Raw genomic sequence first — 24,851 nt, forward strand, 5'->3', positions numbered from 1 at the left:
CGAATCTGCCTCTTAGACCTCCAGCTCTCCCAGGAAGGGGAAAGAGGACCTTTGAGTTAATCTCCCCAGTGGAGACCCTGGGAGAGATCTCGGAAGCACAACGCCCCGAAGGTCTCCCAACAAGACTGCAGAACTCCCAGGATCATTTGCGCAGCTGCTTCTGCCCATCGCTCTGCCCGTTCAGGTTTTCGGACCCGGATCCCACTGAGGCCCTGGCAGGATGGCACCGCAAGGCTCACGGGAAGGAGCTTTTGTGTGTTTGCTAGAAATAATTTGTGTTCCGGTCACGTTGCCGTCACTCTTGCACTGTCTGCCACTGCTGAGAAAGCTGGCTGCAGGCCAAAGAAGGTCGATGGGAGAAACACTCTTTCATGTCAAGGTCCGTCCTCCCCCAGCTCAGAGGCACGAGACCCACCCAGGCCTGGCTGCTCCCTCCCCAGAAACAGTGTGCATATATTATTTTGGAGTGTAGGTGACTTGTTTACTCAGAGAAGCAGGTTTCTGCTTCCCACAAACTTTATGTTGCAGAAATGGAGGGAGAGAGATGAGATGTATGCCTCGTTCTTGGCGCCAATATCCTGATGGGGAGGGTGGGATGCCAGGGGTGTCCCTGAGCATTTATCACATCCTTGTCCTTGTGTGCTTGTGAGAGAGAAAGGACTATGGAGAAAACCTATTATTTAAACTTGTTCATAGTGTTCCTTTGTGGTCTGTGTCATTGCACCTCAGGAGTGGCCACTTGCCTGTCATTCCCCTCCTGGCAGCAGGAGTGATAGGGCCCACACTGCCACCTGGTGGCTGCCTGAACCCCATCGTTCCTCTCCTGGCCTTTCCACTCCGTGGAGCAGGACCCCTGCCAGGACTGTCCAACTTCAGCCCACTTTAGGGACCAAAAGGATGTGGTGGGTGAAGGCAGACAGAGCTGTTGTTTCAAAATTTTCCAATATACTTAGAAGCAGGAGTGCAAGGGGCTACACAACCTAGCAGGACAGAACTTTCCCCAATTATAGGGTGACTCACAGCCGCATTGGTGACTCACTTCAGTGTGTCATTTCCGGCTGCTGTGTGTGAGCTGTGGACACGTGAGAGAGAGAGAGAGAGAGAGAGAGAGAGAGAATGAGAGAGACAGCAAGAAGCTCGGGCTCAATTACCCCCGTTAGATCATCTTTCTGAAAGCCAACTAACTGGTGGGTAAGTCATGAAGACCAATTTATTGAAGAATTGCACATAGATGTCGAATGAATGTAACCTAATAGAACCCTAATCATCCCACTGCACCCTTCAGTGAAAAATCTTCATTCTTTGTGTGTTTTTTTTCTTTTTTCATGATGCACTGGACAATGACAGCCACACACAGTACCCTCAAGGATACCCAAATGTGGGGTCCAACATTCTTGAAAGTGTGTTGAATTCTATGCTTTTTCACTTTTGATATAGAAGCAACTAAAAAATGTTTTTTAAAATAATAAATAAATAAAAAGAATATTCCAAAATCGTCCCTGGCCTTGAATTTCCATGTTTCACACGGTACAAAATCCAAACCCTGTCAGTTCACAGACCTCTAGGGTGAAAGGGATCTTTATGAAACACACAACCACAAGTTCAAGGCACACTGTCCTGTCATGGGCGAATCCACAGGGCTGGCCACCGGGGCTCTGCAAGACCCCTAGGGATACATTGTGCAGGACATGATTCTCCCTTTGGGCATCATCCTCAAAAAGGAAAGAGGGTTCCCCAAACACCTGCCACCTGCCCAGACACACCTGCTCACTGTCCCTGTCACTTCCCATCTCTGTTCATGCCATTTCCTTCCCCACCAAATGTCCCCACCCTCCCCCATGCCTACCCCGCTCCCCATTTCTCAAAACCCAGACCAGATCCATTTCTCCCACCATGGATCCAGTCAACACCATCGCTCTCTGCTTGGCATGTACCCATCTTTCTTTCTCCTGGTGTGTAACAGTGCGTGAATATATGTATGCTCTTTGAGTGTGCATGTTATCCTCCCCACCCCCATTGACATATCAGGTTCCTTGAAAACAAAGCTCTTTTGTTACATAGATTCTTTTTTTTTTAACATCTTTATTGGAGTATAATTGCTTTACAGTGGTGTGTTAGTTTCTGCTGTATAACAAAGTGAATCAGCTATACCTATACATATATCCCCATATCCCTTCCCTCTTGCGTCTCCCTCCCACCCTCCCTGTTCCACCACTCTAGGTGGACACAAAGCACCGAGCTGATCTCCCTGTGCTATGCGGCTGCTTCCCACAAGCTATCTATTTTACATTTGGTAGTATGTATAAGTCCATGCCACTCTCTCACTTCATCCCAGCTTACCCTTCCCACTCCCCATGTCCTCAAGTCCATTTTCTATGTCTGCATCTTTATTCCTGTCCTGCCCCTAGGTTACATAGATTCATTTTTTAAAATTTTATTTATTTATTTATTTATTTTGGTTGCGTTGGGTCTTTGTTGCTGCACACAGGCTTTCTCTAGTTGTGGCGAGCGGGGTCTGTTCTTTGTTGCAGTGCGCAGGTTTCTCATTGCAGTGGCTTCTCTTGTTGCGGAGCACAGGTTGTAGGTGCACAGGCTCAGTAGTTGTGGCTCATGGGCTCTAGAGCGCAGGCTCAGTGGTTGTGGCACATGGGCTCAGTCGCTCTGCGGCATGTGGGATCTTCCCAGACCAGGGCTCGAACCTGTGTCCCCTGCATTGGCAGGTGGATTCTTAACCACTGCGCCACCAGGGAAGCCCCTACATAGATTCTTAATATCCTCCTTAAAATGTTACCCTGAATAGTCCTTTATTGTCTTCTTCCAGTATCTTGAAGGCTTTTGCCAGAGGACATACTTCCCCCAATTATTTTCCATTCATATATTCAAAAATAATTTTTAAATGGAAAAAATACCAAGAACTAGCTGTCAAAATTGCATGCTATCCAGCTCCAGAGCCCTGAAGATGGGATTGATAGACCCAGCCCCACCCCTGGAAACCTAGGTCATGTCTTAATAGGAACTAATTATTGTCCAGAGGCTCTTGATCAAAACATTGTCTGATAGTTAAGCGGTAGTGACTTCTCCATCACTGGAAGTGTTCAAGGACAGCCAGGATGACCTCTTGGTGGGGATGAGTCAGCAGTCAGGGTAGAGGTGATTTTTTTAAATGACAAGGAACGCCTGCTCATACTAAGACATTCAAACAGTTTGAAAGGGTAAAAGTGGATCACTGATTGACACTTTGGTTGTTTCATGGCTTTTAAAAAAATGTCATTGTTTTTACCAACAATGCTGAGACGGACATCCTTGCACATTTATCCCAGTGCACATGTGCTCGAATATGCATAAGGTAACTTCCTAGCAATGGGACTAAGTATCGTTTAAGAATTTCCTAATCCCGCAAGAATGTGATTATGTTGGTAACACCAACATTTTCAAATGGTACAAAACAATCAAAGGTGATCCTCTTGCCTGGTAAGAATTCTACCTTTTCTGAAGCTTAAAAAAGCCTTCACAACTTTCCTGAATAACCCCACTGCCTTGAATAAAGATAGATTTTTAGACCTTGAACTGAAAGAAGCTTCACATTATAATTTTCCCTAAAATTATGTTAGACTTCCTTGGAGCAAATTTTGATTATAATGTTTTGGAGAGTAAATCTAGAAGAGGTCTCCATTCACTGACTCCCTCCTCAGTCATTCAACACGTACTAAGGCCTTCTCACTGCCCTTCCGCCCCTGTATCCCTCTCAAGGGTCAGTCCAGGGGCATTCTTGGGGCCTCCAACACGATGCACTAGGATGTTCCAAGGAGATGTGGTTGTTACACCTCCTCCTCATGGTTTCCTCTCTTTACATTCAGGATTTCTTGTCTCCCACGAGGCTGATGTAGTAAGAGGGGCCCCAAAGTGCAATCAAGCCTGGAAGGAAGGTCTTCCTCTCCCCTTAGAAAGCCAGTGGGAACCAGGGCAAGACCCAGAGGAACGAGGCCTAGAATGAGTAGCTTCCCAAAGCTACTCTCAGCTTTAGAGAGAGATGCTCTCTTTTAACCTCGATGACTTCTCCGTCTTTCCTTTCCTATTCTCACTGTGCAACTGGCAAGCCTTGAAGGACTAAGATATGGTTGTAGAACTACAGGGAAAAAGGCCAGAGAGGCCACTTTGCCTCTTCCTAGCTGGCTTAGAGCCTGTACACAAAAACTAGATGTAGCCTGAGCCAGTTCACAAGATACTTCTATGCTGAGATTTATGGCCAAAACTTCAGCTGGGGCTAAAGGATTCCTCTTCCTGCAGGAATACTTCCTTCCTCTCATACAGATCCCACTTCGGGCTCATAAAGGGTAGCTGGCTCATGAAGGCGAAAGTCCAAGAATTTAGGACACCAGGATCCAGATTTATCTTTTGTCCTCCTTATACCCTGAAAATATGACCAATGTCAGACACTGGGCTAGTTGTTGAGGAGCTACCCATCTGTGACAATTTTGCTTAGAGACCAAAAGAGCCTCCTTTTTGCACAAGATGCTTCCAAAAGCAGAACACATTATAGCCTTAATTCTGCAGGATGTAATTCAAACACTGTCCATACATGCTGAGAAGGCTCAGAAGAAAAGAGTTCTTCAGAAGGTCTCTTCGCCACCAAGGGAGTTTGCCCCAGGAAGTGCCCCATTTAACAGTACCTTCTGTTCTTCTCAGATATTTTGAGGACAAAGACGGCGATGCAGCCTCACAGTGTGAAGCCCACCCAGCCCTCCTTGGCCACTCTTCCTCTATTTCTAGGGATGAAAATTCCACAAGATCTGCCTGCATCTATCATAACTGCAGATTTCTTGTTCACCTCACCCATTGGAATTATTTATCTGCCCAGGTGTGGGAAATGAGTATGGATTTTGTAAATCCCTCAAGGGTAAAAAGATTCTATCAGAATGAAACTTGTCAAGGAGACACCATTTGTTTTTCAAATCATTTTTTTCCCCAGGCGGTTCCTCAAGTAAGTTTCATTGTACTAATCATGGCATGCACTTCTGTAGAGATGAGGAAGGTAAGACACAGGAAGGTTGAATCACTCGCCCCAGCCATGCCTGTGCTCCTGGCCTCTACACTGTACCACCCTCTCTGTGGCATTTGTGAACACAGGTCTCCCTGAACACAGAGGAGGGCTCAGACGCAGTCAGGAGCAAAGGTGCTGCCCTCACGTGCCCGTCACCCGGGCATCCTGTGTGCACACCTGTGCCTTACCAGCTTGAACACCAGCATCCTGAAGGTAGCCTTTTCTCCCCTGGCCACCAGAGGTCGCTTTGGCGCCAGTGGAAAGCTTCTGAAGCAGAGCAGCTATGGCTTCAACCAAAATCTTGCCAAGTCTGAACTCCAATTTAACAAGTTTTTCTTTAAACGTGTAACTGTATACTGGGGGAGGTGAAGCACTTTTAAAACAGAGTAAGTGAGGGACTTCCCTGGCGGTCCAGTGGTTATTAAGACTCTGCAGAGAGTGCGGGTTCCATCTCTGGCCAGGGAACTAAGATCCCTCATGGTGCTCAGCGCAGGCCAAAAAAACAACAATAATGTAAGTGATTGATGTTTCTTACTCTCAAGTACAGGCATACCTCGGAGATACACTTAATTTATAAATAATTTACTGCTAAAAAATGTTAACCATCATCTGAGCCCGTAATTGTAATTTTTTGCTGGTGGAGGGTCCTGTCTTGATGTGGATGGCTTCTGACTGATCAGGGTCATGGTTGCTGAAGGTTGGGATGGCTGTGTCAATTTCTTAAAATAAGGCAACAGTGACTGACTGCATTGATTGACTCTTCCTTTCACAAGCAATTTCTCTGTAGCCTGCAATGCTGTTTGATAGCATTTTACCCAGAGTAGAACTTCTTTCAAAATCGGAGTCAATTCCCTCAAATCCTGCTGCTGCTTTATCAACTAAGTTTATGTAATACTCTCATTCCTTTCTTGTCATTTCAACAGTCTTCACAGCATCTTCACCAGGAGTAGATCCCATCTCAAGAAACCACTTTCTTTGCTCATCCAGAAGAAACAACTCCTCACCGTGAAAGTTTTATTGCGAGATTGCAGCAGTTCAGTCACATCTTCAGGCTCCACTTCCAATTCTAGTTCTCTTGCCATTTCTACCACATCTGCAGTTACCACAGTAGTCACAAAGATCACCGATCACAGGTCACCATAACAAAGGTAATAATAACGAAAAAGTTTGAAATATTGCAAGAATTACCAAAATGTGACACAGAGGCATGAAGTGAACAAATGCTGTTGGAAAAATGGCGCCAGTAGACTTGCTCAGTGCAGGGCTGCTGCAGTACAAACCTGCAATTTGTAAAATACTCAGTATCTGTGAAGCACCATAAAGCAAAGCGCAGTTAAATGAGGTCTGCCAGCATCTACGGAGAATACTCACCAAAAAGCTGAAATGTTATGGGAATCACTGCAAAAATGGTTGAAAGAAACATTCTAGAAATTATCACTGGAGTGTAAAGGGTCATCAGGAATGGCTGCTTTGTTCAAACTTAAAGGATGAATAAGATGGATTTGGGTCTGTGGGGAGGGAATGGCAGGGCATTCCAGAAAACAAGATGAACAAAATCACAAAGGAAAAATAATAGCAAGGCAGGTTCCAGGGACATGCCTGAGAATGAAGTCCCAAGTCATCAAGTTGGTTTTCAGATTGCTGCCTCCCTCCCCTGATAACCCAGCCAGTCTCCCCTTTTTCCATACTCTCTCCTAGTCTATCAGGCAGGTCTGATCTATGTCCCTTGAATAAGCCATGCTTTTTGTGATCCTTCATGTCCCAGGCTGATAATCTGCAAACTTAGGAAAAGGTGGCGAAGCTGACCACAGTGGGAAACCAAGAAATGGTATGGTTTCAGGGGAAGGTGGAAGGAAGTTACTCATTTTGGGCAAGTGAAGTTTGAGATGACAATGAAATTTTCAAGTGGAGGATCCAGTGTACCTTTCTTCAACAACTCTTGTGTACCTGCTGTGTGCCGGGCACTGTGCTAGGCACAGGAGAAACAGCAAAAGAAGGCAGTTTATCCTCTAGCAGGAATAATAGATATTAAATATGTACTATTATATAGAAAATTAGAATTTAGCATATTTGGGGTGAGATGTAAGATTTAAATATCTCGATTAGGTAACCATGTATACCAATCATAATTGAAGCCAATCAACAAGCACTGTGCTAGGTGCTGTAAAGAAATAAAACATGAGTAAGACACTTTCCCAAGAAGAGCTTACAACTCACATGTGCCATCAACAGACAGTGTGGCATGATTACCTAGTTTACCAGTCAGAGTCCTTTGTTACCAGGAACTGAAACCAACTCTGGCTAAATGAAGCAGAAAAGGAAACTGGGGAGCTCAGGGAATTGCCAGGAGGGCCAGAGAACTAGCAGGAGGTCTCACACTAGAGACAGAGCCCCAAATCACAAATCACCAGGTACCCCCACCCTACCTCTTACTGGTATGGGACACTGCCATTGGCGACACTCCACCTGCGCCCTAGGTTTTGTCCTCTGACCCTCTGCCAGAGTCTTACCTATCCTCATCACTCCATCCCCCCTCATTCCCTCCTGGACCAAAGTCCAGGTGAGAGTAAAGATTGGCCGAGTCCAGCAGACGTGCCCATGCTGTGGGCACAAAGAGGGCTGCCAAAGGGAATATCTGGGAAATTCGAATGCTACACTGGGAGGTTGCTCTATCTCCCCCTAGACTTGTAAGGTGGGGATTCCGAAACCCTAGGAAGGGGGTTTAGAGCCAGGGAAGTGAAAAAGAATGGCAAACATCTACCACAGAAAGTATTCAGGACCCTTAGGAATAGCATACGATAAGGTCCCAACTGCTTAGTTAAAAAAAAACACCCCAGGGCTTCCCTGGTGGCGCAGTGGTTGAGAGTCCACCTGCCGATGCAGGGGACACGGGTTCGTGCCCCGGTCCGGGAAGATCCCACATGCCGCGGAGCGGCTGGGCCCATGAGCCATGGCCGCTGAGCCTGCACGTCCGGAGCCTGTGCTCCTCAACGGGAGAGGGCACAACAGTGAGAGGCCCGCGTACCGCAAAAAACAAAAACAAAAACAAAACCCATCGATGAGTGCAAATGACATCATCAGGGAACAATGAGTACTTAAAGAATACACCAAAAATGGTGGCGGGGGCTTCCCGGGTGGCGCAGTGGTTGGGAATCCGCCCGCCGACGCAGGGGACACAGGTTCAAGCCCTGGTCCGGGCGGATCCCACATGCCACGGAGCAGCTGGGCCTGTGCGCCACAGCTGCTGAGCCTGCATTCTGGAACCCGCGAGCCACAACTACTGTGCTGCGGCTGCTGGAGCCCGTGCTTGACAACAGGAGAGGCCACCAAATGAGAAGCCCTCCCACCGCCGCGAGGGGTAGCGCCGGCTCGCTGCGCTAGAGAGGGCCCGCGCGCAGCAACGAAGACCCAATGCAGTCAAAAATAAATAAATAAAAAATAAATTTAAAAAAAAGGTGGCAGGGAGCATCATCACAAGAGAGAGAAACACAGATCATAGACTCAGAAATGAAAGGCTTTGGAGGCCATGTGGATCACCCTTCCACCCACCGCAGGAACCACCGCTCCACGCAGATGAGGGAAGAGGGAAGGCTTGGGGAGGTGTCAGCATGGGGTTCGCAGGATAACAATAAAGACACCATCCACACTAATGAAGGAGAATCTCACCTCTTCTATTTTTCCATTTATACAAATGGCACCACTAATTCTCCAGACTCATCTTTGATTCTTCTTCCTTCTCTACTTAGATGAGTTCTAAATTCAGGTGATTGGCCCATTACAGGTATCTCTCCAATTTGTCCCTCTCCATTTCATTTTTGTGCCTAGATTCCCAAAACTGCCTCCTAGGTGATCTTCCAGCCTTCCATTTGTCCCTTCAAATCATCCCCCATATTACTATAAGATTAACTTTTTCAAAGCTGTTTTCACCAAGTTATTCAGCAGCTCAGACAACTATAATGACTCCCAACTGCCCACTGCATCAAATCCGAACTCATCTGCAGACAAAAGCTTATTGGACCCACTAACTCATAGATTCTCTACGTGTATCATTCACTAACCATGAAGAGATAAATGTGGTCTGTCATCTTCTAGTTAGTTTAAACCACTTGAGTCTATGATTCTATGTGAGCAAAACCCCTATTTCTCACAATTCTCTCATGGATCTTATCTTCTCTGCAGCTAGGCATGGCACGTTGAGACAAGGAATTCTAGAAAGTGTCATCTTTCCAAGGCGTGTAGGAGGTTACATCTCTAGATCTTCCACACTTCCTCGGGCTGTTGCCTAGATCTCTGCTTTACATCTTTACCTCACTGCTCATTACTTCTTCTTTTTTTTTTTTTTTTTTTGCGGTACGCGGGCCTCTCACTGTTGTGGCCTCTCCTGTTGCGGAGCACAGGCTCCGGACGTGCAGGCTCAGCGGCCATGGCTCACGGGTCCAGCCTCTCCGCGGCATGTGGGATCCTCCCGGACCGGGGCACGAACCCGTGTCCCCTGCATCGGCAGGCGGACTGTCAACCACTGCGCCACCAGAGAAGCCCTGCTATCTTCATTTTTTAAATGAGTAAACGGAGGGTTAAAGGACCCATCTGAGACTATACATCAAGTAGAGATCAGAGACTAGATTGCATCCCAGGTGATTAGGCCCACCCCCTTGCAACTAAAGCATATGACCTCCATAACAAAGAGTAAGAAGAAAAGAATGCAAAGCGGAGGCAGGGAGAGCCTTACCAACATTTGCTTCAAGTGCTACTCAAAAACAATAGCATCATTAGTTACCAACAATTACCTAGAAATATGCCATTAAGTTTTCGGCATGACAAAATTTAAGATTTTTCTCTTATCCATTTATATGCAAACTCCTTTACTACGTGGACACACACACACAAATATACACACTCACACATGCACATCCTCAGTCAAAAAGCTTGTATTACAATTTACATCCTTCTCATCTTTACACTTGTGTCTGGGTTACGACTGTCCCTTTTTAGCTTTGACCCATGCCAACTTTTTAAGATTCTCTTTATTTCTTCCTCTTTTGCCTTAATCATGCTTCTCCTCCTCTTCCTTACATCACTTTTCTATCAGCCCCTCCTTTTCTCTTTTTATTTCTTGTCTGCCTCATTACCTACACCTTTCTCTTACTTTGAGTGTTGTTGCATTTAGCAGGTTCCCAGTAGATATCTATTCTGAGCTCCATACTTCTCTCATGCCTGCCCCAGCACCACCCTTTGTCTTTGCCTTCCTCGTCATTCCTCCTTCCCTACAGACAATTCCCACCTTGCTCCCTCTCAATCGCCCACGCCCCTTCCATTAAACCACCCTACTTCCTCACAAACTCCAGCGGTCATCTCATCCACCTCTCACCCCTTTACCCGCCTTTCTCCCCCAAGGTTCCAAAGCGCGAGGACCTCATTGTCCTCCTCCCCCATCCTCCAACCAGCCCACCAGACAGCCTTGTTACCATGACGACAGGGCTACTCAAAGCTGAAGTCAAGGACCTGGTTGCCATGGCTTCCGCTTCTCCACCTCCAGCCCCGCCCGCGCGCTCCGCAGCGTTGGCGCCTGCGCAGTACTCAAAGCCTTGGCTCTCTGAACCGCGGCGGACAGGGCGGGGCTTCAAGCGAGAGGGAGGGAAGGAGGCGAAAGGATAAGAAAGGGAGTGGAGCTGGCGCCTACGGTGGCCGAAGAGGGACGCGCAAAGCCGGAGGCTGCAGGATGGTAGGCTGTGCAAAGAGGGAGGGGAGGGGGAACCGAGGGGCGTGGGCTGCACCTGCAGGGGTCCTTGGGGCCGCCCTCGGTGTGAGCCGCTCTTTCTCCCTCCGGTCCTCAGAGGCCCTCACTTACCTGGGCGGGTGGGCTAGCCGGCCTCGGAAGGAAAACCAGCTGGAAATGGCTTTAGGGAGAAGGCGCGGAGAGGGGGCGCATTTGTGGGGAGAGAGGGAGGTGACTAGGGGGCGGTGGGACCGTCCGGGGCCAGGGGGAGCGCGCGGGTCGCGATCCAAGGGGTTCCAACCACTGCCGCAGGGAAGTCGCCCGAGGAATGGGGGCTCCGGGGCCTGTTGGCGGAGGGAGACAGCGGGGGTCGCAAGTCACCGAGACCCTCTGTCCACGTGCAGCCCAGAGCAGCGGCGGCCGGCGGGAGGGGCGGTGTGTGCGAGGGGATAGTTTCCGGGTCCGAGGAGTGGACGTCCTGCCTCACCTAGAGGCGGGGGTGAGGTGGGGAAGCCATGTGGGCTCGAGGTTTTGCTCTCGGGGACCCAGGCTTTGGCTTCCCGGTTCCGGTGCTCTTGGCTCTCCGGCCCCCACCCCATTCTCTTTCCGGAACTCGGGCCTTCCGTCTTCCTGCTCCCGGCCCACCCCGCATCGTAGCCGCACACGGATCCCTTGCGCCCCTCTGTTGACCACCCGCCGCACTAGCAGCGCTTCCCCTTCCCCGCCACCAAAAAAACCCAGTTCTCTCGAATTCTGATCCTTAGCCGTCTAAACTAGTGCTGTTCCGCACACCCAGGACTCCGGCCCTGGTAATGTACACGGAGAGAAGAGCTCCAGGGAGAGGGAGATGACTCCAGGATGTGGCCCGGACCCGCCCACCCCCCGAACTGGGAAGCTGTGGTTGCACGGGGTAGTGAGGGCTCTGCACGCCCCAGTCCACCCCCCTGCGCTTGTTCCACAAACATTCCCTAGGCGAGCCACCCTGAATGGCTGTGTCCAAACTGAGGGACTGAAAGGGAAATTGGTCACCTGGTATCTGGGGAGGTGTGGGCATTCAGCAGGAGGCACCCTAAAAGGAGGAAAAGAGGAATATGGCTGGCCAAATGCCTGGAGGGCCGAGGAGAGCAGAGGGTGGAATCCGGGGCTCCCAATACCATGTGCTAACGTGAAGGATACCCCTGGGCACAGAACTGGCACTGGAGGGCAGTGTGTTGGGGACATCAGCAAGGGTGTATGGCTAGGATGGGGTGGAGGATTGAGGTAGCTTCTTGAGAACAAAATACCTGATTTCAGCGCGGTGGTGGATAGAAAGAGCAGGAAAGAAAGCAGACGTCTCTGACATCAGCTGTGGGCTGTTTGTCACCGTGATAGCATTTCACCCACCTTTGGAAAACAGGATTAGGAAACAGGAGGTCAGGAAATAATAATAATGATACCTAATGTGTTATAGTGCCTCGTACGTGCCAGGCACTGTTTCACGTATCAACTCCTTCAATCCCACTTAACAACTCGGGAAAGTAGGTACTTTCATTATTTCCATCTTGCACACCAAGAAACTGAAGCCCAGAGACATAAAGTAATTGCCCAAGGCAAATTACTCAACTACTAGAGCCAGGATTTGAACCCAAATGACAGACTCAGAAGCTCTGACACCCCCTACAAGGAAAGGCACCTGCTGGTGGGAATAGCCAGAGTTACAGCAAGGGCTGATGTTTTGAAGAAAGTAGGAGCCATGAGTAGAGAAGAGTTAGATGGGATGAGTTTGGGGCTGTGTATTTCTGGAGGAAACCAGCTCAGAGAGGCAAATCTCTGACCCTTGGCTCTGACTCCCCCCCACCCCCAGATGCGATTTATGCTGCTGTTCAGCCGGCAGGGGAAGCTGCGGCTACAAAAATGGTACCTGGCCACCTCAGACAAGGAGCGAAAGAAGATGGTTCGTGAGCTCATGCAGGTCGTTCTGGCTCGCAAGCCCAAGATGTGCAGCTTCCTGGAGTGGAGGGACCTCAAAGTTGTCTATAAGAGGTGACTCCCCACCTCCTTTCAGACCTGCCTGGATCCTGCTTGATTGGGGTCTGGGATGGGTTCACCTGGCCAAGAAATAGGCAGTCCCTTAGGTCAGGAAGAGCTTAGAGCTAAGGACGTCTGGAGGGCAGCGATGAACTCCAGCTGCCTTTACTTTCCAAATTCACCTTGAAGAAATTCTTGTTCCCTTTTGGCTTTGCTCAAGCCTGACACCTACTTCATGCACCTACCTCTGCCCCGAAGGCCCCATCTTGTCTATTGCACACGTCCCTGGCAGCCTCATTCAACAGTCATAGATCCTGCACCACTTTCCTAACACATACACACACACACACACACACACACACACATATGTGCACCAACCCTTTCCAGTTCCTCCTCTGAGCAGGTGAATTCGTGGCTCAGGTGTTTGCTGAGTCAAACTGAACAGGTCAGAGGTCCAGAGGGAAAGAGCTTGCGTCTGTGAGAGGCACTTAGAGGCAGAGTGAGTTACTGTTTGCGTACCCTGGGGCCACCCCGCCTGTGTCCAGTAGGGGCACAGACTGGGAATGGGGGGAAATGAGAGGTTTGGGCACAAGATGCCTGGGTCCCAAAGCAGCCCCAGCAGCCGTCCCAGCCATCCCTCCTGTGCCCCTGTCCTCAGATATGCCAGCCTCTACTTCTGCTGTGCCATCGAGGGCCAAGATAATGAGCTGATCACGCTGGAGCTGATCCACCGGTATGTGGAGCTCCTGGACAAATACTTCGGCAGCGTAAGTCTCCCCATCTACCCATTTCCATACGCAGCAATCCCCTCTTTTTACCAAACTCTGGGATCCTTCTGATCTCTGCCCTGGAAGACTCAAGAGAGGGGAAGTTGGAACAGTGAGAACAGTAGTTAATCTTCCTCTTTAAGCCTTAAGCCTATTAGCCATGCCCCTTAATCAGCTCGGGGGGAGGAGGGTGGGGACCAGAATCTGCCACTTAGTCAATCCATCTAGAGCTCAGCTCAAACTTCTCACACAAGGACAGAGGCCATGTTCAGATTTTTATCAGTGGTTCCTGACCTTGACTTTGCTTTGGAATCTTCTGGAGAGTTTTTTAAAAATAGCGATGCCTATGTCTCACCCCCGGAGATTCTGAATTAACTGATCTGGGCTATAGTCTGGGCACTGGCAGTGAGCTCAGATATTAGGTGGGGAATAGTAATAACTCCATAATTTGTATTCCACATAATAATTTACACAGTGCTTTCAGGTTCGCCTGTTTGCTCCTCATTCCGTCCTGTGTGTAGGTGTTGGTGTCTCCATTTTCAGATGAGAAAACTGAGACTCAGAGAAATTAAATGACATGTAGAGTTAGCTGGTTAGTTTCACAGTGCTGCTTGGAACTGAAGTCATTTACCTCATGATCCAGAATCTCCTTCCCTGCCCTGTCACAGTGCCTAGGGAGGGAAGCTAGCCCAGCCTCTGGTAGGAGCTGTGTCACAGATGTGGGGGGAAGGCAACAGGAGTGAAGGTCAAGAGTAGACTAGAGCAACTAATATTTCATGATCACAGAGAAAGAGGCAAGAGAAGGAGAAGGAAAAGCTGAACCAAGGACTAAGGCCTAGGGGTTGGGAGGACATAGACCTGGGGCAAGAACCCAAGGTGGGGAGGAGTGGTCACGAAGGCCATGGAACCGTGATGAGAAAAAAGTGGGGTCGAGATGCACCTTGACGCTCAGCTCTGCCTCCCCGCCTCCTCCCAGGTTTGTGAGCTGGACATCATCTTCAACTTTGAGAAGGCCTACTTCATCTTGGATGAGTTTTTGATGGGGGGCGACGTCCAGGACACCTCCAAGAAGAGTGTGCTGAAGGCTATCGAGCAGGCGGACCTACTGCAGGAGGTTCGGGCCGGGACAGTGAGGGGGAGGAGGAAGAGGACCAAGGCCAAGGGCGCCCTCCCTGCCCTGGACACCTTGCCTGCGGGCCCCAGCTGCCTGTTCCCACCCTCCCTGTGGCGTCTGGCCCCCAAGGCGCCTGGTTGGCCAGCTGGCCCTCAAGCCCTAACTGCTCGGGGTGGGAGGTAGTGGGGGTGGCAGACGGCCGCCTGTGCCAGTTCCCCCCTCCTTCTCCCAAGACCCAGGGTATCTCATCCCAGCCAAATCGCCTTTGTCCCCCGCTTCTCTTGGCATTTAGGGTTGCTCAGAGAATTGGAGAAGGGGCACATGATAGGTCATTCTTTCTTTTTTTTAAACACACACATATTCAAAGCCTCTGCTTCTCAGGAGCAAAATTTTGCTATGGGGATTTGGGGGTTGGGGTTGAGGGCGCCTGGTTGTTGATTCTCCCTTCTATCCGGCAACCCCGCCCTCACGCCATTACTGCCTGCCCCCTCTCTGCTGTGCCACTGCTGAGCCTTGGTGCAGGGAGATGAGTCACCGGAACCTGCAATGATGAGCAAGCCGGCCTGAGCTGGCTCTGAGGAGGGGGAGAGATGGGGGGCGGGGGGGCTCATCCCTGCAGAAGGAGAAAGGGCAGAATCCAACTTGCCACCTCACTGGTCCAGCTCCATCACACACACACACACACACACACACGTGCCCTGGCATTCACACACCCACCCTGTTGCTAGTGCTCTGCTCAGACCCTAATGACTCATCTCTCTGCAGTCTGGTCCACCTTTCCTCGGGGACCTGATGCCAACTTCTTACTCCCTCCCCGCACCCAACCATCTGCCACCCCCAGCCCTGGGAAAGCCAGTTGCCCAGCCCCCAGTCCCAGTTTTACTCCCTCCCCTTCGGATACTAAGGCCGAGCCCCCTGCTTGCCAAACTCCTGGCTTTGGGTTCTCTGGGTGGTGGTGGACTCAACCTGGACCCCACTCCTTGCCATGGTTGGCTCTGGGGGGTGCACCTGGGAGGCACTCCTGGGAGACTGGAGAGCTCCCCTGAAGGGTCCCCAGCTGTTCCAGCCTTGGGCTCACGTTGGCTTCTCTCTTCCCTCCCCGTGTCTCTCTGTGCTTCCCCCGCTCTGTCTGTCCTTACGATTGCTGTCTTGCCCACCCTCCACTCCCTCACCCCGTCTGCCTCTCCTGGTGTCTCCACATCACCCTCTGTCTGTCTCTGCCTTAGGAGGATGAGTCGCCGCGCAGTGTGCTGGAGGAGATGGGTCTGGCCTAGCCTCCGCCCGGGGCCGCGTGGAGATGTGGGGAGCTGGCGGAGAGGCAGGGCATCGGTGGCCCTTTTCTTGGTGGGACCCAGCTGCCCCTCGTCTGCTGCCTCACCTTCTTTTGCAGTGAGCTGTGGGCTCAGGACCCTCAAACATTCCCTCCCTCCACCCCCTACCTCCTGTTTCCGCTTTCCCACTGAAGGTTTTAGGACCTAGGAGGCAGGAAAATGTGACCAAGTCGGGGGTGCTATTTGGCTTTCATCCCCTGCCTTTGAAGAACTAATGTCACCCCAAACTCCCCCGCACCCTTATAACTGTAAATATATAAATATGTCAGGTTAAAGGGAAAAGGTTTTCAGGGCTCTTCTCTTCTCCCTGCCCCATAACCTACCTCCAGCCCTCCCCGCAGCCAGCCAGGGCAGCTTCTCTGCCTGGGAGGGGCACCTCCGTGTCTCCAGAGGGAAGTCCTTTTCCCTCATCTGTCTCCTCCCCTTCCTTCTTGGCTGCAGTGGGGCCTCCGCTCAGTTCCAGGGGAGGAGCAACATAGTTAATTTTTTTCTAACCTTGCTACTTTGAGGGAAGGGAGGGCTGGGGGAAGGGTAGGCTTTACAGAAGACTGGGCCCTGTCCCTCCTTCACTCCCGAGTTCCCGGTGAGGCAGGAGCTAAGTGGGTGGGGTGGGGAAAGTGTCTGATTTCTTTTTTCTTTTCCTCCAAAATAAAAGGAAAAGCATTTCTGGACTTTGCCTGGCTTAGGCTCTGTGAAGGAGGGCTGCTGCGATCAGTCAGGACGGGAAAGCAACACTGCCCTGTTCCACTCATCCTTGGAACTAGGGCTGCCAGATTTAAGGCCAAAAAAAAAAAAAGGAAGATACCCAGTTCAATTTGTTATGATAATGAATAATGTTTTTAGGATAAGTGTGTCCTGTGCAAATGTATTCATTGTTTATCTGAAATGCAAATTTGACTGAGTGTCCTGTATTTTACCTGGCACCGCCCTCCCCCCCACCCCGAACAGACTTGTGAGCTCAGTGTCTCTCTGACCTCAGTGACCACTGACCAAGGTGCCTCCAGCTCCCTGAGCTGCCTTCAGACAGGGAGGAGCAACTCCTGGGGATGTGGTTTCACTCCTTTGAGGTTTCTTTGTGGTCATTCACCTGGTTTAGTTTCATTTGGGGAGGAGACTCAAGAGTTCAAGGATATATCCCATCCTCTATGCTTAGAAAAGGCTTGAGAAGCAGTTAAAAGCAGGATGTTTCCGTGGCCGCCAACCCCTTCTCCCCATATATCTTGTGAGGTACATAGGACCAGGGAATTTAGGGAGCAGTTAAGGGAGGTGGGTGGGTAAGGTAGAGTAGGGGTGGTGGGAGCCACCAGAACTGCCTAGGTGGCCCTGGGATCGTGCAAAGAAGAATTTACTAGGTGGCGCAGAGCTGCAGCACCTTATCCGCTCTGCATCTCTCTGCCAGGGCCTGGGGACCTGTGACTTTAACCCCCAAGCTGGAAGTGGAATTTAGGGTTTCCTAAAGGATGTGAGCCTATTCTACGCCCCCCCCCCCGCGCCGAATACGGTTGAAAGAGGTTCTATCACTCAACCTTCGCTTTTGAGCAGGAGGAGATGGGTGTTGTGGATGGCGCTTCCCTCACCGCCCCTTGGGTAGGACCACGCAGGCCCAAGGGGACGGGTGAATAACCGAGAACAAAGTCCTAATAAAATAGTCACTTTTATTTCTTAGCAAAACTATTTCCTCCGTGAGGGGTATTTACAACAGAGTAGGGAAAGAAGGGATAAATTCACAGCGATCCGGAGAGGGTGGAGAGGCTCTTGGGAGGCCCAAAGGGCGGGAGACGGACACTTCTTCACACAGTTAACTGGAAATCCTTTTTCCGGTTTCAGACCGGGACATCCCGAGAGGGACTAGGTGGGGACGGGGCCCCGCGGGGGCAGGGAACTCGCACAAACTACCCGCCCGCCTGTGCTGGCCCCGAGACATCCGTGAGTGAGTTTGGGATTTCGGGCTTCCGGCGCACGAAGAGGTCTGACAGGTCCCGGCGTAGCCCGGGGGCGGGGCGGCCCGCGGGCGGAGGGGTGGGCCGGGGCGGGACTGGGCGGTGGCCGAGGGCGGGGCCGGGCGCATGCAAACACTGAGAGGGGAAAGGAGCGACACGGAGGGGGGTGGCGGCGCGCGCGGCGGCGCGCGGGGGCGGGCCGGGGCTGGGGCCGGTCACGGGCGCCTGAGCAGCACGTGTTCGATGTAATTCTCCAGCTCCTCCTGCTCCTGCAGCCGGCGCTCCTCTGCCTCCGCCTGCTCCTGAGCGCGCCGCGCCTGAGCCTCCCTGTCGGGATAGTGGCTCGAAGGCGGCAGGGCGTGGTGGTAGTGGCGGCGGCGCGAGGCAGCGGGTGGCTGCAGTGTTCGCGGCCGGATGTAGTTGGGAAAAGGGTGGTAGGGCCCCGGCGGAAACACCTCGTCCTCCTCCCGATCCCAGGGCGGGAGCACCTCGTTCCAGTCGGGCAGCTCGTCCCGAGCCGGGGCGGGGGACAGGGGCTGGGGCTGCGGGGAGCGGGCGTGAGTGGGGACGGGGGCGGCCCGGGGGGGCGGCACAGGCTCGGGAGGGGCGTTCTTCTTCCGCTTCCGCTTCTCTTCCACCTCCTCGATGATGCTGACCACGTCGTCCGCTGGCAGGTGGAGTTTGGTGGACAGCTCAATGAGACTATCGATTGTCTGCGGGTCCATCTCTTCGTCGTCGTCCTCCTCCTCCCCGCCCTCCTCTGCCCCCTCGGCCTCCTTTCGTCGGTGGCCGGGCGTCTCCTCCTGGGAGCGCTTGTCTTCGGCTCCGGCTTCCCCGTCCTCCTCCTCGGCGAACAGTAGCGCGTTCTGTCGCGCCCTCTCCGCCTCCTCCGCCTCCGCCTCCGCCTCCGCCGCCTCCTCATCCTCTTCCCCCGCCCTCTCCTCCCCGCCGCGTCTCTCCTGCTCCGCCGCCTCCTGCCCCCTCTCGGTCTCTCGCTCCTCCTCCTGCTGCAGCCCCCGACCCCCAAGGCCGCGCTGCCGAGCCCCGCCCTGCAGCAAATACTGGAGCAGCAGGTCGGAGGCGAGGTCGGCCAGCCGCTCTTCCTGGGCCGCGGCCTGCCGTGTGGCCTCCGCCTGCCGCCGCCCGGCTTCCACCTGCGCCAGCCCTTGCTGTAGAAGGCGCTCTCCCGCCTCAGAGCCGCCCAGGAGTGAGGTCTCCGGCCGGCGCGCCTTGGTAAAGGGAGCGCCCAGGCCGTGGTACGCCTTGGACAAGGGTGCCAGTGCCTCACCTAGGTGTGTTTTGGGGGAGGACACTCCTTCCCCGAACTGGTGGGCTTCGGGAAGGGGACCGCTCTCGGGCATACGCGCCTGGAATTGCGGGGGAGCAGGCGGCGGCAGGGCCGCGCGCTCCGGGACGCGCGCCTGGAACTCTCCCCAGGAAGCCCGCCACACGCGCTCCGGCCCGGGGCTCTCCAGGTTGACTCGGGTCAGCGTGTGCGTGCGGGTTTCCGTCTCTGCTGCCGCCGTCTCTTGCTGGCGCTTGGCACTGCTCGGACTGAAATCTCGCAGTTCCTGAAGCAGGGAAGCCAGCGCCTCGAGCTCCTCGGAGGGGTCGGCCGCCTCGGGACCATTCTCCTGAGTCTGAGGGCGAGGCGGGGCCGCGGGCGCCTGGGTCTCTGGCGCTGGGAGACTGTGGGTCTGGCTGCGCACGGTCTCGGTCAGCAGAGCTTCTGCTGCTTCTTCCTCTGGCCGCTGCTGGGAGCCGCCAGGCGCTGGGGGCGAGGCCGGGCGGTCGAGTGCCTGCAGCAGCACCGCGGCCAGCGCCCGGGGATCCACGCCCTGGAAAAGCTCTCCCTCGTCCTGCGGCTCTGAATTCCTAGCGGCTCGGACCTCTGGGGCGCTAACATCCTTCGGCCCGAGCACTGCATCCCCAGCTACCGGCTCTTTATAAAGCTCAGAGCTGGGGGGAGGTGGCTGAGCCTCAGGGTGCCCCGGGGGCGCTGCTCCCAACCCCTTGGTCAGTAGAAGGAAGCAGAGGAGGACAGGAGCCGGCAACCTGAGCGATTTCATGACCGAAGGGCTGCCGGAGACTGTGAAAAAATAGAAGTGACCAAAGAAAGAGAGGGTTTCTGTAAGAATTTTCCGCTCTCTGATTTTATATTCCCTTCCCCCACCTTTAATCAGGAAAGCCGGGGCTTCCCTTATCCCTCTAACCTTACCCTGAAAAGGGACGTTTAGGAGCAAAGGAGGAAGATGTTGTGCCGATCTCTGGAGTCGTGTAAATGGGAAAACGCCTGCAACCCTTGCTCCCCCGGTGCCTCCTCGCCCCCTTCCCTGAGCCAGCTCACTGGCAGCGCCCACGTACTAAGCAGCAAGGATACGGGGGAAAAAAACCTCTGCTCCCTCCCCACAGGACTTCCCGGATGGTGCGTGGGCGACTTCAGCAGCAAAAGAAGAGCGGCGACTCCCCCATTTACCAGGGACCCTTCCCGGGGGCTCCCCGCTGTGTTTTCAACACTCCCAACTAGGGGAGAGAGAACCCTCCCTCACGCCCACGGCTGCTGAGGGTTTGAGGGACGGACAGCAGAGTATTTACCAGCTGGTGCAACGACGCGGGAGGTGGAGAGGAGGGTCGGGGCGGGGTGGGGACAGGGGAAGATCGGGACTCGTCCGCCTCGGCTCCGAGCGGTGGCTAGGATACGAGCGATGGTCGAGGTCTGGCGTCCAGTGGGCTGGGCTCAGCTGGGTCCGCGCGGCTCCGGGAGACTCGCTCGCTCAGGCTTCAGCACGCTGGACAGCGCCCGCGCCGCTACCGCCTTATAAAGAGGAGCGCGCGGGGTCACGTGGGAATCGCCCCGCCCCATTGACGTCAATGTTCATTCATGGGGAAGCGGGCGGGCGCCTAGAGGCGGGAGGCCGCCCAGCGATTGGAGGATGTGTGCCTCTCCCGGCCTGCGCCTGCGCGCTACAGGCCTCGGTTGGAGGGGGTGTGCGCTATCCTGGCACCAGGGAAATGAATGAGTGAAGGAATGAATGAATGAAATGCTGAGGCGGGCGGGGCAGGGGGGCTATGAATGAATGAAGGAGGGACGAGGAGAAAAGGATGAATGAATGAATGGCAGAATGAATGGAAGGGTGGATTCAGAGACGCTGCAAGGCGGGAGGGTGGGTTACAGAGCAACTTGGAGCGGCGGGAGCCCGACGAGCGGAATAGGGTGGGGGCTCTCCCAGCGTCTGACTGGGCCCCATGGGAGGTCCACACTGGGAAGGGGGAAGATAAGGATTCCAAAACTGAGGAGGGGGCCAGACTCCCCATTCCCCGACTGCACGGTGCGTGGGGAACACGCCCAAGGACGGCGTGAACCTGAGAGAGGAGGGATGGTTCTGCGCGCCTGCGGGCGCTGTCCGCGGATCTGCGGTGCGGGATGCGGGCCCTGGGCCGGGGCACATGGGTGGATCTTGAGGCTTGGGTGATCCTGTCGGAAAGGATCCGAGTTGGAAGAGATAGGGAAAAGACTGAGGATGTGTGTGCCTCTGTGTCGTGTCTGTTCATGGTCTGTGCGTGTCTCGAGAAAAAATGTGTGTCTGTCCTTCTGTCCAGCTGACTCTGTTGGCCCCTTTTCAGACCACCTCTCCCCACCACCCTCCTGCTTCTTCCCCTCTCGCTGCTACCCCCCAAAGGACGTTTGGAGGACGAGAGCAGACCAGGTGGGGAGGGGGGTGCGCAGGTGGGGGGTGACTCAACTCCATCTCTCTCCATTGCTTAAAGGGAAGATTTAAACGCGATGGGGGGGGTGGAGGGTGGGAGTGCAACGTCAGAGATCGCCCCTCTCTGCCACCAGACCCCTCGTCCGCATCTCCTGCCAGAGGGGTTGGGATTGGGGGCTTGGACAGTTAGAGGTTCCGGGGGGATGGGGGGCGATGACGCACAGATTGCGCAAAGAGAATCCATCAGCGAGCCGGGTCCAGTGAAGGGAGACCAGCCGTGGGCGGGGGTGGGGGAGGACGGAAATGAGGAGGGGGGCAGGGGAGAGGGGAGGGAGGCAAGGGGAGCAGCCACTGCACAAATGAACGGGAGGGAGGGAGGCTGGAGGGGGGCTGCGGTGCAGGCAGAGAGCTGTGCGGGGGCGTGGGCAGGGAAAGGGGGGAGTGGAATGACACATGCCAGACACACAAGGACTGCAGACACGGGTGCCTGTGGGCACACACAGGGCACTCGCGCCCTAAGACTCAGGAAACCGGGATCAGAGCTGAATGTCAGGAGCTCAGAGACTCTTTCAGAGTCAGTCCTCAACCCCTTCCTCATCTCTTCCTAGCACTGACCCTCATCCTCTCCTCTCTCTCTCTCAAACTCTCTCTCTCTCTCTCTCACACACACACACACACACATACACACAAACACACACACAAACACACGCTCACGTGCTTTCCCTCTATAGCCAGCAGTGGCTTCTCGGTTCCATCAGTGGCTCCACTTTCCCAGAAGAAACCCCATCAGCTCTGCGGGGAAAGAGGTGGGGAGAAGTAGAGAGAGAGGAAAGAGAGGAGAGATGGGGGCAGGAGAGGGAGGAAGGCAGGCAGGCATCTGGAACAGGTAAAGCATCAGGCTAAAGAAAAAAAAAAAAAAAGAGAACCAGGGTGACAGTGAAGATGCCAAAGAAGGAGAGGAGGGGGCAACAGACCTGAGACTGTGCCTCATCTCCCTCCCCAAACTAGGACATCCCTCTGCCCCTATGGGTTCCCCTCATTCCTCTTCCTCCTCATTCCACTCCCCTATATCTTCCCTGCCTGGTTACCGAGAGCAGTGGAATGGGGGGGGTCACGTTACCTTCCTGAGGAGGATGAATCAGAGGGAGATGGCTCAGACATCTGGTGGGGGGAGGGGAAGCCATCCAAGAGAGAAGGAAAGAGGGAGGGAGGGAGGCGAGGTGGCGGGGCAGCCTGAGAGGCTGATGGGGCTAAGAGACCAAGTATGAGATGAGGGAGATGGGCATCTAGAGAGATTGTTTGTGTTCCTGTGGGCTTGTATATGTGCACATGCATGTACATACGTGAGCATTGCGTTTGTGTGTGTCCAGAGATTAATGAAACATGGGGGAAAGAAAAATAAAAGGAAAATGGGGGAACCAATTGTGTATTTAATCAGCTAGAGAGTGGATGGGCATGGTAGTGTTCCAATTTAAATATGTAATTTTCTCTTCCAATCTGTGGAGCTGTGTTTTTGCCTGTTTCCAGGTGTCTCTGTAAGTGTGAGTGTGTGTGGGTCCTGATCCCTCTGAGTGCCTGTATACCTGTGCGGTTGGGAGTTTGAGTGCATCCAGTCTGGGTATCTGCTGGTGTCTGAAAATTGTGCCTGGCTTGGTGTGTCAATAACATGTGTGTACCCGTGTGTCTTTGTGCATTTATCTGGATCCTTCCATGTCAGTTGATATATGTTACAGGTTATGTGGACTGCTATGTGCTTTTGATCTTTCATGCCCCTCCCCACTTACCTTCACTTCTAGATTTCTGTGCAGAAAAGCCTCAGTATCCTAGCCACTCATCTGCAGCCCCCAAGTTCAAGTCTTGCCCCGCGTTTTTTAGTGTTCCCTCATTCCTGCATTCTTCCCCAACGCTTTCCTCCTCCACTCCGCCCAGAAGTCCAGGGGAGCGTCTCAGAAATCGACATCCCAAGAGTCTCAGCCATTATGACATGGGGGAGGGGGCAGTGAGATGGAAGCCAGGGCAATAGGTTTGGTGATTCCACAATCTGGATTGTCTGCATGGACTCTGAATCTCTGGGTCTGTTTCTGCCTCTCTCTATCCCAGTTCCCTGCCTGGGTCAGCTCATTCACACGCAACCCACCTCTCAGAAATGTGCTGTGTTCTTCACACCTGGCTGCCTCTAGGGGCTTCTGGAAAAGAGCTGGACTGGGGACAGGTTCCTGGGGTTTGGGAGAGGAGGGAGATGGCAGGAAAGAAAAAGGAATGAGAGAGAGCTGGGAAAGGCAAAGCTGAGATGGGGACCAGGAGGGGATGCCTGGTGTTTGCTCTGAGATGTTTGTATAAATCCGTCTCTTTATCTTGGTTTCTGAATCTCTCATACTCTCCAGGAGGGTAGTAAGAGAAGATGGGGTCCAACCAAGTAGTGATCCAAGCTGAAGATTTGGAAAACCAAGGTGGGGGGGGGGTGGTCAGAGCACTGGGTCTTTTCCCTGAGAAGGTTTGGGAAAGAAAAAGAGGGCAGGGGCTTGGGGGTCCCCGCAGCTCACCTCCCCTCTCTTCCTCCCTTCCCCCCAACCGGTGACTCACCTCTGCAGCCTTTCAATGCGTCAGCTATGGGGGGAACAGGCAGGGAGGGGCACTTTATGAGAAAGGCAGGGGTCTCCACCTTGAATTGAAAGAAGGTGCTGAAGAACCCCGTGGAAATGGCCCCATGAGAACACATCATTGCCTATCCCCTGCCCACCCCAGTTCAGGAGAGTGGGGAGTCCTGGGAAGGGGACTGGGAGAGGGCTACGGGCCACTGGTGGGCCTGGGAATGATGAGTAATAAAGGGGTGCTCACCCTGATTTTTAGTCCCAGGGTCCCATTCCTTCATACCCCCACCCTCTCCTGGGTGGGGGAGGGGAGACCCAGCAAGATGGGGGAGGGCTAAACCGCAGAGATGAGTCACCAAGAAAGGAAAAGAGAAAGAGGGAAAGAGACAGAGATGAGGAGAGACACAGAGACAGCCACTGGAAAGACTGAGAAAGGAACACACACACACACACACACACACACACACACACACCATGAAGGTGGTATCCACAAGCTAACAGGAGAAAGGAAATTTCGTATTTCCATAATCCTGGACCAGCCTCCTCCAGCATCCACCTGTTACACAAACACACACACAACACTATCATTCAGAGTTATACTGATATCCTGAGACACATCCACTTACACAAACACAAT

General features: G+C 53.1%; 2 protein-coding genes and 1 long non-coding RNA gene across 4 annotated transcripts; 1 reads left to right on the forward strand and 2 right to left on the reverse strand.

Annotated features, from left to right (window-relative positions):
* Nucleotides 1–6,269: 6,269 nt before the first annotated feature.
* LOC308628883 lies at nucleotides 6,270–10,579 on the reverse strand. The gene is made up of 3 exons (XR_014017592.1): nucleotides 10,507–10,579; nucleotides 6,413–6,549; nucleotides 6,270–6,321 (listed from the first exon to the last, which is right to left on the reverse strand). It is a non-coding gene; the product is annotated as an uncharacterized lncRNA (long non-coding RNA).
* Nucleotides 10,580–10,661: 82 nt separating this feature from the next.
* Nucleotides 10,662–16,647, forward strand: AP1S1 (adaptor related protein complex 1 subunit sigma 1). The gene is made up of 5 exons (XM_081255396.1): nucleotides 10,662–10,763; nucleotides 12,601–12,779; nucleotides 13,423–13,531; nucleotides 14,508–14,645; nucleotides 15,872–16,647. The coding sequence occupies exons 1-5, from the start codon at nucleotides 10,761–10,763 to the stop codon at nucleotides 15,917–15,919; spliced, it is 477 nt and encodes a 158-aa protein (XP_081111522.1). The 5' UTR covers nucleotides 10,662–10,760; the 3' UTR covers nucleotides 15,920–16,647.
* A 983-nt stretch (nucleotides 16,648–17,630) lies between these two features.
* VGF (VGF nerve growth factor inducible) lies at nucleotides 17,631–20,694 on the reverse strand. Of its 2 annotated transcripts, none has more exons than XM_081256714.1 (2): nucleotides 20,512–20,694; nucleotides 17,631–20,005 (listed from the first exon to the last, which is right to left on the reverse strand). In XM_081256714.1, the coding sequence occupies exon 2, from the start codon at nucleotides 19,983–19,985 to the stop codon at nucleotides 18,132–18,134; it is 1,854 nt and encodes a 617-aa protein (XP_081112840.1). In that variant the 5' UTR covers nucleotides 19,986–20,005; nucleotides 20,512–20,694; the 3' UTR covers nucleotides 17,631–18,131. The 2 variants fall into 2 exon arrangements, with proteins under 2 accessions (XP_081112840.1, XP_081112841.1); XM_081256715.1 differs by lacking the exon at nucleotides 20,512–20,694 and adding an exon at nucleotides 20,135–20,181.
* Nucleotides 20,695–24,851: the final 4,157 nt, after the last annotated feature.

This window comes from Mesoplodon bidens (assembly GCF_964165515.1).
Source record: "Mesoplodon bidens genome assembly, chromosome: 15".
NCBI classification, from domain to species: Eukaryota; Metazoa; Chordata; class Mammalia; order Artiodactyla; family Ziphiidae; genus Mesoplodon; species Mesoplodon bidens.